This window comes from Topomyia yanbarensis, chromosome 2 (genome assembly GCF_030247195.1).
Source record: "Topomyia yanbarensis strain Yona2022 chromosome 2, ASM3024719v1, whole genome shotgun sequence".
Classification (NCBI taxonomy): domain Eukaryota; kingdom Metazoa; phylum Arthropoda; class Insecta; order Diptera; family Culicidae; genus Topomyia; species Topomyia yanbarensis.
In genome coordinates this window covers 236,150,359-236,166,208 of record NC_080671.1, presented here as the reverse complement: position 1 = coordinate 236,166,208, position 15,850 = coordinate 236,150,359, and the positions used below count along the sequence as shown (strand labels likewise).

Sequence of the window (15,850 nt, the reverse complement as noted above, 5' to 3'; positions counted from 1 at the left end):
ACACAAACTCTGTTACTATTTTCTGAAAAATTAATTCTGCATAATTTTAAAACTTCAAAAGTTACGGTTTCGGAATTAGGCCGTTTGGACAGTATGATCGATTTTCACCAAACCCCCACCAAACCGAATTTCTGGCTACGCCGCTGACTTCAAGTAAGTAGAAACAAAGTCGTTCTACACTCGTTCACAAGAAACTTCTTCGAATGCTGAATATCTATTATAATACATTGAAACCCTGATTTTATCAGCCAAATATGAACATATGTTTGATGGGCTCTAGCAGACGAGCAAGACTGAATTCGAGTAAATCCTTTCATGAGCATTTTTCCTTATCATGAAGATGGAAATATGCAAAAATGAAAAGTTCATCATAATCAGAAATAGTTATCAGACTACATCAAGGGACGGGAAGAATATTTTAACAGCTTTAGTTTATTATAAAGAAAAAAAATTGCCCGCTTTAGTAAATGTCCCCATTTTGTCAGCCTAATATACGCCATGAGACTGATAAAAATGGGTCTTTATTGTATGTATTATTCACTGTGTTTCACATTAATAGGTACATTTCATTTTTGGGGATTTTTTATTATATCGAACTATAACAATTTTTAGGTAATTTTCAAGGGGTTTTTTTTAAACTTCTTCCAAAATTTGGCGAACCTATTCCAATTCGTATACCAATTAATTGGTATACTTAAGGGTTAATATGTTGCAGATAGAGAAAATACTGAAATTTTCAGCTTTTTTCTGACACAATATTACGAAAGATTATTAAACAATTTTTCTTAATAAGTTTGTGAAAATTATGAACTATTTGTAATTTTTTTAATAATTTTATTTTTTATTTAACCGTGATTTTTTAATAAATAGTGACCATCGCTTCACAACGTAGTCTATTTTTCATGGCATGCGGTGAGCACGATCTCTCGAATTGCTGAACTGAAAATTATGGAATAGAAATTAATTTTTGGTATTCTTTACTTTACTCGCCGCGCAGATAGCTCTGAATTAGACCCGCTGGTGCCCTAAGACGATTTCGCTAGATTTTCAGAGCACTGTGCACCCAGTGCATTAACGCAAGTGACGGAAGGTTATCGAAAAGTTTCGTGAAAATGAAAATTCCAGTAATGGTGATGATTTTCCCAAACGGTTCGTTTTCGAGAGGTTTTTATTTGTTCTTTGGCATTAGGATTAGCGATAATAATTCAAATCAAGGATACTACTGGGAAGTCACCTTTAGAAAAAGTCGATGTCGAAGTAAAATTTGGAAGTATGCACGCATGCACTTCAGAGATAGCGTGATATCCGGAGCTGCGATTTCATTTCAACCCTTTTTTGTGAAAATGGCGATACTTACAAATGTAAACATAAGGCTTTTTTCATACATGCGAATGAGGGCTTTGAAACGCAACCAATTAACCTAAAATTTTGATTCTACGATATTGCTTTCTTAAACTACAGCAAAAAATACAACGGGCGAGACTGTATTTTTGTTTGTTTATTTAAAGTTTCGCCCTCCACGTTTCATGCAAACAAACAGAGCGATACTTTTTTTGCTAGCAGTTTATAACCGAAACTGTCATTTTCGTATTTTTTAGGATTATCAAGCTGATACCAGCTGTAAATAGTAACAATGATCGCTATTGAAAAAACACGGAAGAAATCGGTGGTGTAGAACAGTGGTTATTGTAAAAAGACGTAAGGGCGATACTTCAATGCTGATAGGTGGGACCGAAAAAGTAAACAATCGCCAAAGGGGCGATACTATCATTTTGTCAATTTCAATAGCAAAAACAAATTTTAATTGAATAATTTCAAATACTTTATGAAGTTTTGGGTTTCGATCACTGAATCATGCAATCTAGGATGTAAAAAACACAATAGTTCTTAAATAGGAAATAAAACCAAGTCTTGAAATATTCACTGTTGATTTTCTTTGAATGGTATCACTGCTAGTATCGCCCTTTTCAAGAAAAAGCGTTGATTTCTTAGTTCTCAGTCGCGTTGGTGATTTGAGTAAAGTATAAACTTCAAATCGATTAAAAAAATGCGATTTTTTGGCTCAGTACAATATATAACCCCTTTAGGAAAATTCAATTTTCCCACCTCAATTTAGATATTTTATTAACAGAGCATTAACAATAATTCGATGGTATGTCTATTTTATGGGCCATTTTTTCGCTTTCCCATTGATTTGGTTTGAGATTTCTAGCACTGATGTTGTCCTACGCTGATTTGATCGATTCTCTGAGTCCTGCCACTATCCCATGTAGTATGTGTTATCAAAAACATCGCGAAGCATCAAGTTCTAAATGTTCTCAAACGATATAATATCCGAAGAAAGTGATAAGAGTTATAAGAAATGTCTCATCACACTGTTAGGTGGATTAAAAGCGTTTTGACTTTTCTTATCGATTTTTTTTCTTTTTGTTGCTTTTGATTTTTTATTTTGATTTAAGTTAAACAGTGCGGTTGAGCGTGTTCCTCCCGCAACAAAATGGAACAAACAGAAGGATCACCCTCCGAAGACGAATATTATGGGGAAGAAGAACGTATATCTGATACTGAGACAGATAATGTTATGGTCGATCCACTTCCCCCCAATGTCTCACAGCCCCCCGAGTCAAGATTTACCAGGATGGATCCGCTGGTCCTTGGGTGGTATACTTTCGGCCCAAAAATAAACCGTTAAACAGCATAACTGTTGCACGGGAGCTGCCAAAACCTTACTCGGCCGTAACCGAGATTAAAAAGGTTCAGTCAGATAAACTGCGCGTAGTCGTTACTGACTTGAAACAGGCCAATGATATCGTTAGCAATAGCCTCTTTACGCTGGAGTATCGCGTCTACATCCCTTCTCGTGATGTGGAGATCGACGGTGTGGTAAGTGATGCGGGTCTAACTGTCGATGATCTGATGAATGATGGGGCTGGCCGCTTTAAGGACCCTAACCTTCAATCAGTTAAGATTTTGGAGTGCAAGCAATTGCACTCAAAGTCCATCGAAGATGGTAATTACTATCCATCAGACTCGTTTCGCGTAACCTTCGCCGGATCTGCACTTCCGAGCTACGTTGAAGTGGGAGGAGCTCGTCTACCTGTACGCCTGTTTGTACCGCGGGTCATGAATTGTTCCAATTGCAAGCAGCTAGGTCACACGGCCACCTACTCTAGCAACAAGCAAAGGTGCGGTAAATGTGGGGAACGCCATGCGGATGATACTTGCAGTAGGTCCGCTGAGAAGTGTGTTTACTGTGGGAGAATCCGCATGCACTTTTGACATACCCAACGTACAAAATTCGCGCGGATAAACTGAAGCGATCCGCCAAAGATCGCTCCAGACGCTCTTACGCAGAAATGCTTAAAAGAGCTGTTCCACTTATCTCCGAAAACCCATTCGCTCTCTTGCCAACTGACGATAACGCCTCTAACGACCCTTGCGAGGGGCATTCTTGGGCTCCGCTTGAAAACTCTAGGAAAAGACTTAATCAAAACTCACTTGAACTTCCTCGTAAGGGTCCTAGGTTGTCCCAAACAAGGGTACAAAATAAAAATAATTCATCAACTGGAAGTGCTGGTACAAATCCGAAGATAATACCTCCTGGTTTTGGGAAATTGAGATACAACCAGGAGTTCCCAGCACTCCCCAGGGCACTAAAAATCCCAAGTGCTCCAATTTTACAGTCAGAAACTCAACCTAAAACGGGATTCCTTAAATTTTCTGACATTGTGGACTGGATATTCACAGCTTTCAACATTACCGATCCTATGAAAAGCTTGCTGGTTGCTATTCTACCAACAGTAAGAACATTTTTAAATCAGTTGACTGAACAATGGCCCCTCCTTACAGCGATCGAATCCTTCGATGGCTAACTTATTAGACGGAATCAGGGATCTGATCACTGTTTTACAGTGGAACTGCAGAAGTATTATCCCCAAAATTGATTCATTAAAACACTTGCTAAATTACAATCATTGTGATGCATTTTCCCTATGTGAAAAATGGCTAACTTCTAATATAAACCTCAACTTCCACGATTTTAACATTATCCGCTTGGATCGAGAAGACTCATATGGGGGGGGGGGTACTTTTAGGGATCAAAAAGTGCTACTGCTTCAATCGAATCAACCTCCCTTCGACGACAGGCATTGAAGTTGTCGCTTGTCAAACAACAATCAAAGGCAAAGATCTTTGCATTGCTTCTATTTACATTCCTTCTAGGGCCATGAAGGGATATCGAAGATTCTCCAACGTGATTGAACACCTTCCCTCGCCCCGCCTGCTTCTTGGAGACTTTAACTCTCACGGTACGGGGTGGGGCTGTCCATACGACGATAATCGATCTTCGACAATTCAAGACCTTTGTGACAACTTCAATATGACAATTCTGAACACAGGGGAAATGACACGGATCCCTAGACCACCTGCGCAAGCAAGTGCACTGGACATATCTTTATGCTCGACATCACTACGGTTAGATTGCAAGTGGAAGGTAATATCTGATCCCCACGGTAGTGACCACTTACCAATTGTAATTGCAATCACCATTGGTTCAAGATCATCGGCACCAATCAATGTTCCATATGACATCACACGAAACATTGATTGGAAGAGCTACGCTGCTGAGATATCCAAAACTATCGATTCAACACAGGTACTTCCCCCGGAGGAAGAATATAAGTTTTTGTCCAACTCGATTCTCGATAGCGCGATTCAAACTCAGACGAAACGAGTACCCGACGTGAACACCCAAAAACGTTCTCCCAACCCGTGGTGGGACAAAGAGTGCTCAGACGTGTACGCGGAGAAAGCTGCCGCGTATAAAACCTTCCGGAACGACGGGTTAGTTGCAATTTATCGAGTGTACGCCATATTAGAAAAGCGAATGAAAAATTTAATGAAAGCTAAGAAACGCAGTTACTGGCGCCGGTTTGTCGACGGGTTAACAAGAGAAACATCGATGAGCACTCTTTGTGGCACGGCCCGACGTATGCGAAACCGAAACAGTACTAACGAGAGCGTGGAATATTCAAACCGTTGGATATTCGATTTCGCCAAGAAGGTTTGTCCGGATTCCGCCCCGGCACAGAAAATCTACCGCGCCGCGTCGCCTTACAATACCGCGAACGAAACACCGTTTACGATGGTGGAGTTCTCACTTGCTCTCTTATCATGTAACATTAAAGCCCCGGGGCCAGATAGAATCAAATTCAACTTGTTGAAGAATCTGCCAGACTCTGCCAAAAGACGCTTGTTGAATTTATTTAATAGGTTTCTTGAGGGTAACATTGTCCCACATGACTGGCGACAGGTGAGGGTCATCGCCATCCAAAAACCAGAAAAACCAGCCTCCGACCACAATTCGTATCGTCCGATTGCAATGCTGTCCTGTATCCGGAAGTTATTCGAAAAAATGATCTTGTTTCGCCTCGATAATTAGGTCGAAACAAATGGCTTACTGTCAGATACACAATTTGGCTTCCGCAAAGGCAAAAGGACGAACGATTGCCTTGCGTTGCTCTCAACAGAAATTCAAATGACATATGCTAACAAAGAGCAGATGGCATTAGTATTCTTGGATATTAAGGGGGCTTTCGATTCAGTTTCGATCAACATTCTTTATGAGAAGTTGCACCAGCATGGCCTTTCGCCAATTTTAAATAACTTTTTGCTAAACCTGTTGTCTGAAAAACAAATGCATTAATCGCATGGCGATTTATCGACATCACGATTTAGCAACATGGGCCTTCCCCAGGGCTCATGTCTAAGCCCTCTCCTCTACAATTTTTACATGAATGACATTGACGAATGTCTTGTCAATTCCTGCCCGCTAAGGCAGCTTGCAGATGACGGTGTGGTGTCTATTACAGGTCCTAAAGCCATCGACTTGCAAGGACCACTGCAAGATACCTTGGACAATTTGTCTGCTTGGGCTCTCCAGCTGGGTATCGAGTTCTCCACGGAGAAAACTGAGCTAGTCGTATTTTCTAGAAAGCGTGAACCAGCGCAACTACAGCTTCAATTAATGGATCAAACTATTGCTCAGGCTTCAACATTTAAATATCTCGGGGTATGTTTCGACTCTAAAGGTACCTGGGGATGTCACATTAGGTATCTGAAACAGAAGTGCCAACAAAGGATCAACTTTTTCCGTACAATAACTGGAACATGGTCGGGGGCCCATCCAGGAGACCTAATCAGGTTGTACCAAACAACGATATTATCAGTGTTGGAGTACGGATGTTTTTGCTTTCGCTCCGCTGCGAACATACATTTCATCAAACTGGAGCGAATCCAGTATCGTTGCTTGCGTATTGCCTTGGGTTGCATGCACTCGACCCATACGATGAGTCTCGAAGTGCTGGCGGGCGTTCTTCCGCAGAAAAATCGATTTTGGGACCTCTCATATCGATTGCTCATTCGATGCGATATTCTGAACCCATTGGTGATTGCAAATTGCGAAAGGCTTGTCGAGCTTAATTCTCCGACCCGATTCATGTCCTTGTACTTCGATTACATGGCACAGAACATCAATTCATCTACGTATAACGTCAACCGTGTTCATCTCTTAGATACTTCTGATCACACTGTATTTTTCGATACATCCATGAAGGAAGAGATTTGTGGAATTCCGGATCATATTCGCCCACAACCCGATCAGAATGAAATAACAAGATTATAACAGAATGCAATTTTCGTAACATATCGTGTTATAAATTTGGTCTCGTTAGTAGTTAAAATAACAGAAAATTATAACAAGTAACAACGGGAGATATAGTTTTGAAATATTCTTGTTATGCGTTTCTGATCGGGAAGTGGTCCCAAATATTTTCTATAACAAATACCATCAAGTCGACTGCGCCAAAATGTTCTACACTGACGGATCAATTCTCGACGGGTCCACAGGCTTCGGTATCTCCAACGAAAATCTTGCTGCCTCATTCAAACTCAATGATCCTGCTTCAATTTACGTCGCAGAATTAGCTGCCAATCAGTATACTCTCGGGATCATTGACACCCTGCCCTCAGACCATTACTTCATCGTTTCGGATAGTATCAGCTCCATTGAGGCCATCCGTGCGGCGAAACCTGGAAAGCACTCACCGTATTTCCTGGGGAAAATACGGGAATATCTGAGTGCTTTATCTAAAAAATCTTACCAGATTACCTTGGTTTGGGTCCCGTCACATTGTTCTATTGCGGGCAATGAGAAGGCGGACTCTTTAGCCAAGGTGGGCGCATTAGAAGGCGACACTTACGAAAGACCAATTTGCTTCAACGAATTTTTCAGTATCTCTCGTCAGAGGACGCTCGATAGTTGGCAAACCTCATGGAGCAATGGGCATCTGGGACGGTGGCTACATTCCATTATCCCGAAGGTATCAACGAATGCTTGGTTTAAGGGGTTGGATGTGAACCGGGACTTTATTCGTACGATGTCAAGGATCATGTCCAACCATTACTCGTTTGACGCGCATCTCCGTCGTATAGGGCTTGCTGAAAGTAATCATTGTGTTTGTGAGAACGGCTATCACGACATCGAGCATGTTGTTTGGCTGTGCGCAGAGTACTGTGTTACCAGGTCCCAACTAATAGATTCCCTTCGGGCCCGAGGTAGATCACCCTATGTGCCAGTCCGGGACGTCCTGGCAAGCCGTGACCACCCCAATATTTTCTTATCTATATCTTTTTGAAAACCATTGATGCCCAAGTGTTAGCAGACTCAATATCAGTCTGCGCGCATCATAACCAAACTGCCAGCACTGTTCACTACCACAGACATCAGCTGCGGAATACACCACCTTCGCAATCCGCCTTGATAGCCAATACAATCACGCAGCAGCAAGTGACAGACAGTACCTCGTGACAGCAGGAAGAAAGAATAAAACAAAACCCATCAGATAGTAGAAGTAGTGCATCTAAATTTACTTATAATAAGCTAAAACTAATTAAAACTACTTAAGCTAATTTATACTAAGTGAATTACACCACCACCGGTAAGGAGTTATGCGTTAAAAATAGTGAATTAGACTTAATATTAGACTACATTATACTTATTTCTACTATAGTATAATCTACAAGATACAAAAACCGTTCCGTGCCGATTTCGGTATTCAATTAGGCCCGAAGATCGTGAATCAAATTCTATCGCCTGTTTCTAGTTGGCACGTCAGGACTGTGCAGTTTCCTACCGTCAGGTACCCTATAACCGTCTGCTTAGGAAAGTTAGTAAACGTAAGTAAATATGGAAATTGAAATAGCTGAAACAAAACATTAACAGATTATTTATTGTCATGATACAGGAATTTTGTAATCCTTCTCCTACTTTGAATAAAATTGGATTAACAAATTCGGAAATATTTCTACGTCCTGTCTGTGCGCAACAATTTACAAAATTCGTTTATCTCGAGCGATTCTTGAGATATGTCGGGTCGGAGCAAAAATACGCGGCCAAAATCAAAGGCCAGCGTTGATGTTGGTAAGACAAACCAAGGTGAGCGTGGTACAAGTGGTGTGTCAGTGGTGGTCACGGAAGAGCAACAACCGGATGAAACCTTACCGGGAAGAGCGTGTAAAACATGTGGTGGTCCGAATTGTGACGAGATGGTGCAATGCGACGACTGCGATAAGTGGCATCATTTTGCCTGTGTAGGAGTCAACAAGGAGGTCAAACAACAAGACTGGAGCTGTCCTAAATGCGTATCAGCAAACAGGATCCAGAAACTGCGTTCTACCCCCGATGAGATTCCTGCAACAGGAGAACGGGAGGACGAGCGCACGGAACAATCGTCAAAGAAGTCGTCAAATACAGTAGGCTCTAAGCCACCAAAGGGAGGGTCTAAGTCAGAGCAATCACGGAGAGATGAGCTGTCAGAGTTTTCCCACGCATCGTCGCATGCCTCGCGGTTTAAGCGGAATGATAAGTTGTCCGAGTCATCATATGCGTCATCGCATGCCTCGCTGCTAAAGCTGGAACTGCTAAAGCTGGAGGAAGAACACGTTTTGGCTCAGCAGGAGGCTGAAAGACAACGCGCCTACGTTGACAAGAAGTACAGAATTCTAATGCAGATAGTGAAGGAATGAGTCAAATTGATGAATGGGTCCAGGAAGTGAAGCGCGCTCAGCAGCAAGGCGAAATGGTTGTAGCCGGTTCATGTAACTTCAACCCACAACGTCATTCAACGCATAATCTTGCTGTGGAAGAACAGCGTCCGGATGCAGGAGCTGCTTCACGACTACTGCGTAATCAGTCAAGGGTCTTAATTCCGATTCAATCTTCTCTGGTCAATAATCCCGATTGTAGCAAGGGTTCTAAACAACCAATTTCTCAACTAGACTGTTCTATTGACCAATCGTCCGTTCCGGGCCATTCAGTTTCACGAAGGGGAAACAGCATTGTTTCAGCCGTAAGTCGAAGTGTTTCCGCGGTTAATCAAAATGTTATCCGCCAGAGCCATGCTTTCCCACAACATTCCCGTCCACCCACTCGAGAACAGATAGCTGCGCGCCAGGCGGTGTCGAAGGATTTGCCTCAGTTTTCCGGAAACCCCGAGGAATGGCCGATTTTCCTGTCAACTTTCAATAACTCTACAGCGATGTGTGGTTTCAGTGACGAGGAGAACACTCTCCGACTTCAAAGGTGCCTTAAAGGCAAGGCGTATGAAGCCGTTAGAAGTCGTCTGATGCATCCATCCAATGTGCACGGGGTGATAGCGACATTACGAATGCTGTTTGGGCAACCAGAGGCTATTGTTCATTCGCTGATTTCGAAAATCAACTCGTTGCCGTCGATCAGAGAGGATAAGCTTGAAACGATAGTGGATTTCGCCGTCAACGTACAAAACTTTTGCGCTATAGTTGATGCCTGTGGTTTGGAGGAGTATTTATACAACATCTCTCTTCTGCATCAGCTCGTGTGCAAACTTTCTCCATCGATAAAATTAGACTGGGCTCGATATAGACAAACCGTTCCTTCTGTTAACCTTGCGACGTTCGGAAACTGGGTGTACTCTCTCACCGAAGCGGCCAGTGCTGTGACGATCCCGCCAATTGTGCAGGAATCCAAATTGCTTAGGAACGAGCCACGAGGAGCAAGGAAGGGAAATGCCTTCATGAATGTTCACTCCGATCCTCAGCTCGATTTCACATCATCAAGTCCGCCAAAGGTCCACGAATACGTCAAGCCGTCTGCCATTAACGTATGTCTAATCTGCAAAGGGAGTTGTAAGGCAGTAGAGAAATGCATGCATTTTCAAGACCTTTCACGGGATTCACGGTGGGCAGCGGTCAGAGAATTTGGACTATGCCGCAGATGTCTCCATCGACACAACGGTGGCTGTAAAGCAAAGCCATGTGGGAAGAACGGTTGTGAGCTGAAACATCATGCACTGCTCCACAATGAACAAAGGAACGTTGTACTGGATCAGAAGCACCCAATTTCAACTGGTAGGGCTCCTTCGCCACAGCCGGGAACCAGCCATGAGCCCCGTAGGTGTAACACTCATGGAATCGACCTGGGTACTGTATTGTTTCGATACTTGCCGGTGATTCTCTACGGGAAAAATCGGATGGTAAGAACATATGCCTTTTTCGACGACGGTTCGGAACTAACATTGCTTGACCAAGAGCTGGCGAATGAGTTGTCCTTAGACGGCGATGTTCAACCTTTATGTTTGCGTTGGACTGGGGGCACTCAGCGAAATGAGGATAAGTCAAGAGTCGTTAGCCTAGACGTAGCCGGTATACGAAGCCAAACCAAGAAGTTCCGCTTGGATACCGTGAGAACTGTCGAGGAGCTGTTACTTCCACCTCAAACGCTGAACGTAGACAAGCTAGCGGATGTGTATCCACACCTTCGAGGTCTACCAATCGATTCGTATTTCGACGCTCGACCTCGAATCCTTATTGGGATGAAACACGCCGGAATAAGTCTCGTCCAGAAGACTAGAGAGATGAGGTTGGATGATCCGATAGCGGTAAAGACACGTCTAGGCTGGACGGTTTGTGGTAACTGGCAAATGGATCGATCAATTGATTCCGCTCTGTGCACATTCCATGTTCATCGAGCCGATCAGGACCAAGAAACAGACGAGTCCTTGCATCAAGCTATGAAAGCGTATTTTACGCTGGATAGCCTTGGCCTGTCGAAACCAGTGAATACTTTACTCTCGTCCGATGATCAGCTCGCTCAACACCTACTTCAATCTTTGACAACGTTTCAAGAAGACCGATACGAGACCGGTCTGCTATGGCGTTACGACAATGTGCGCCTGCCAGATAATCGAGCAATGGCTCTGCGTCGACATTACTGTCTGAAAAAACGCATGGAAAAGGAGCCGGTGCTAGCGCAGGTCCTAAATCAGAAAATTGCCGACTACTTGTCTAAAGGATACGCACGAAAACTCACCAACGATGAACTGAGCCAAACCTTACCACGTGTGTGGTATCTACCCATATTCCCGGTCACCAACCCGAATAAACCCGGGAAACTTAGAATGGTTTGGGATGCAGCAGCCAAGGCTTTCGATGTGTCTCTAAACTCCGTCCTGTTAAAAGGCCCTGATCAACTGTGTTCGTTGCTGACGATCCTGCTTCAGTTCCGCGAGCGTCGAGTAGCGTTGACCGGAGATATACGCGAGATGTTCCACCAATTGCGAATTCGGGAGGAAGATCAACAATGCCAGCGCTTCTTGTGGGATGACGAAAACGGCGAAATTGCAACCTATGTTATGCAGGTTATGACTTTTGGAGCCTGCTGCTCCCCTAGTAGCGCCCAATTCATTAAGAATTTAAATGCCAATCGCTTCTCCAATCAGTTCCCGGCCGCCGTCGAATCGATAACAAAGCGTCACTATGTAGACGACTTGTTGGTGAGTGTAGACACGGAGCAAGAAGCGATTCAGTTAGCGCAGGACATCAAGTACGTACATTCGGAAGGCGGGTTTGAGATACGCAACTGGATGAGTAACTCGGAGGTAGTGCTATCACGATTACAGGACAGTTCTCTAGAAGAGAAGAGTCTTGATCTGCAGTCAGAAATGGGCACTGAGAAAGTCTTGGGCATGTGGTGGTGCATGGCCTCAGATGTATTCACGTATAAAGTCGGGTGGACCCGTTTCGACCAAGCACTGCTGGAAGGCCAGCGACGACCGACTAAGCGAGAGATCCTACGCGTGTTGATGACTATCTTTGATCCTCTAGGACTTATCGCTCACTTCTTGGTGTATCTCAAGATTCTGCTGCAGGAAGTTTGGCGATCCGGAGTCCAATGGGACGAGAAAATCGGAGACGAATTATTCAGGAAATGGCAAAGGTGGCTGAGAGTTCTGCCACAGGTGGAAATGGTCCGAATTCCACGATGTTACAACCTTCATTCGTCCCCAGCGAATAGTTGCGATACGCAGCTACATACATTTGTTGATGCGAGCGAGAATGGGATAGCAGCTGTATGTTATCTGAGATTCGTTCGCGATGACGTTACTCAATGCTCAATCGTTGCAGCTAAAACTCGCGTAGCACCGTTGAAGTTTGTCTCAATCCCAAAGCTGGAGCTCCAAGCAGCTGTAGTCGGTGCAAGACTCGCACGAGCTGTTGGCGAGTCTCTCTCCATCTCAATCAATAATCGAGTGTTCTGGACCAATTCGCGCGACGTTCTCTGCTGGATCAATTCAGACCATCGACGTTACACACAGTTCGTAGCATTCCGTGTCGGCGAACTCCTTGAAACTACGGAAGCTACTGAGTGGCGTTGGGTCCCTACAAAACTTAACGTAGCAGACGATGGAACAAAATGGGAGAGAGGGCCAGATTTGACGCGTAACAGCAGATGGTTTACCGGTCTGGATTTTCTTTGGCAACCAGTGTCGGAATGGCCCCAGCCAACGATTACTCATGGCTCAACGAAGACTGAACTGCGTCCACATTTACTGTTTCATCGAGCGGTTCCTGATCCACTGTGCTGTGTGACCAATTTCTCTAATTGGCGGCGCCTGATCAACGTGATCGCAGCTGTTTTCCGTTTCCCAGCAAATTGTCGCTTAAAACGTCGCAAGCAGCCGATCCAAACGGGACCTTTTTCAATGGAGGAATTAAGCGTAGCGGAAAACTATTTAATTAGCCTAGCTCAGCTTGCCGCATATCCCGATGAAATGACAGTCCTGTCCCAGTCAAAACTGCAGGAATGTCCGGCCAAAAGGTTGATTCACAAGAGCAGTCCGCTGTATAAGCTCACCCCGTGGATAGACGATTGTGGAATTCTTCGAATGCGAACTAGAATTGCAGCTTGTCAGTTCGCCACAGAGGACGCTAGAAGTCCAATCATCCTACCACGTGACCACCATGTAACCAAACTGATAGTCTCGCACTACCACGGTAAATATCACCACCTGAACCACGAGACCGTTATCAATGAACTACGCCAAAAGTACCACATCTCCCGAATCCGTGTCATTTACGCCAAGGTTCGCACAAACTGCCAACGCTGCAAAAATGAATCGTCGGTGCCAAACCCTCCAATAATGGCAGACTTGCCAGATGCGCGGCTCGCTGCTTTCTCGCTCCCCTTCACGCACATAGGAGTTGACTACTTTGGGCCTATGGAAGTCGTGCTTAGCAGACGCGTAGAGAAACGATGGGGAATGCTAGTCATCTGTCTGACTACCCGTGCAATTCACATCGAGGTCGTCAACTCATTAAGCACCGATTCCTGCATCTTGGCACTTCGCAACGTCATTGCTCGTCGTGGCACTCCTAGACGGATTCACAGCGACCGCGGGACGAATTTTGTCGGTGCATCTCGAGAATTGAGAGAAGCTGCTGATTTGATTGATCAAAATGCTATAATGAAGGAGTTTGTAAGCCCAGAAACCGAATGGGTATTCAACCCACCGTCCGCCCCGCACATGGGTGGTAGTTGGGAGCGCCTGATCCGTACCGTCAAAAAAAAACCTGATGGCAACTTTACCTTCACGAAAGCCCTCCGATGAAATTCTTCGGAGTCTACTTACCGAAATCGAAAGCACAGTTAACTCTCGCCCTTTGACCCACGTTCCCATAGATGACGATTCGGCCCCTGCACTAACTCCGAACCATTTCTTACTGGGCTCATCGAGTGGCGTGAAACCGCTTATCACGATGGACGACAGCGGCTCTGCCCTACGACAAAACTGGCGAGTATCGCAAGTTGTAGCAAACCAGTTTTGGAAGCGCTGGGTCACCGATTATCTGCCGGAAATTACCAGGAAAACGAAGTGGTTTGAACACACCAAGCCAATCTCGTTGGGCGACGTAGTGGTCATCGCGGACTCCAATCTACCGAGGAATTGCTGGCCGAAGGGCAAAGTGATTCACACGCGTGTCGGCCGAGACGGGCAGATCCGATCTGCAACTGTTCAAACAGCGAGAGGTGTGTAGGAACGACCTGCAACGAAGCTGGCAGTGTTGGACGTTCGTCGCGATGAGGTGTAAGCCAATCAGAAGTTGGCGTACCTGGGGGGACTGTTAGCAGACTCAATATCAGTCTGCGCGCATCATAACCAAACTGCCAGCACTGTTCACTACCACAGACATCAGCTGCGGAATACACCACCTTCGCAATCCGCCTTGATAGCCAATACAATCACGCAGCAGCAAGTGACAGACAGTACCTCGTGACAGCAGGAAGAAAGAATAAAACAAAACCCATCAGATAGTAGAAGTAGTGCATCTAAATTTACTTATAATAAGCTAAAACTAATTAAAACTACTTAAGCTAATTTATACTAAGTGAATTACACTACCACCGGTAAGGAGTTATGCGTTAAAAATAGTGAATTAGACTTAATATTAGACTACATTATACTTATTTCTACTATAGTATAACCTACAAGATACAAAAACCGTTCCGTGCCGATTTCGGTATTCAATTAGGCCCGAAGATCGTGAATCAAATTCTATCGCCTGTTTCTAGTTGGCACGTCAGGACTGTGCAGTTTCCTACCGTCAGGTACCCTATAACCGTCTGCTTAGGAAAGTTAGTAAACGTAAGTAAATATGGAAATTGAAATAGCTGAAACAAAACATTAACAGATTATTTATTGTCATGATACAGGAATTTTGTAATCCTTCTCCTACTTTGAATAAAATTGGATTAACAAATTCGGAAATATTTCTACGTCCTGTCTGTGCGCAACACCAAGTTTAATACATTTTCCCCTCTCTCATTCACAGTAGAATCTCACCAACCTATCCCTGCTTCTACAATATGGCATTGCTTCACGAGTCTTCGGTGCATACCCTTCTTGATAACTGTCTACCCAGAACATCATGACATACCTCACATGCAGATGATATAGAGAACATCATGACAGCATCAGAGTGCCAATAATTATCCGAAATATCGACTCTCCCCTCGCCCCTGGGATTACAGGTTGGAAACTACAACACTACAACAAAGTGTGCATATCCGCCACAATGATCAATCAGCAAACGACGATGTCAGTTACATAATATGTATCCCACTTCCTACCTTTTTCCTTTACTTACATAAGAGGGGAGCAAGCCGCCCCTAAATACGGCTTTCCCTTCCCCCACTAACATGTGACATGTAATTAAAAAAATGAATTATCGGCCTCGTTAAGCGAAAGCATTTGGGCCTAAATAAACGTATTTAAGATAAGATTAAAAAAAATAAAATAAAATTGGCAACGCTAGGAAAATGTAAACAAAAATGAACACTCCGAATGAACCTATCGTCAATTGACATTTCGACGAGATTTGATTCGAGCCAATAATATGGGCCCCAAAATAATTTTGTGAGTCTCTCTAGTGGTAAAATTCGCAATAATTAATGGCAAAAAGAACAATAATGCCA

General features: G+C 43.9%; 1 protein-coding gene across 1 annotated transcript; it reads left to right on the top strand.

Annotated features, from left to right (window-relative positions):
* Positions 1-9,080: 9,080 nt before the first annotated feature.
* LOC131680131 (uncharacterized) lies at positions 9,081-13,985 on the top strand. The gene has a single exon (XM_058960855.1). It carries the CDS (start codon positions 9,081-9,083, stop codon positions 13,983-13,985), a length of 4,905 nt encoding a protein of 1,634 aa, XP_058816838.1.
* The last annotated feature ends 1,865 nt before the right edge of the window (positions 13,986-15,850 follow it).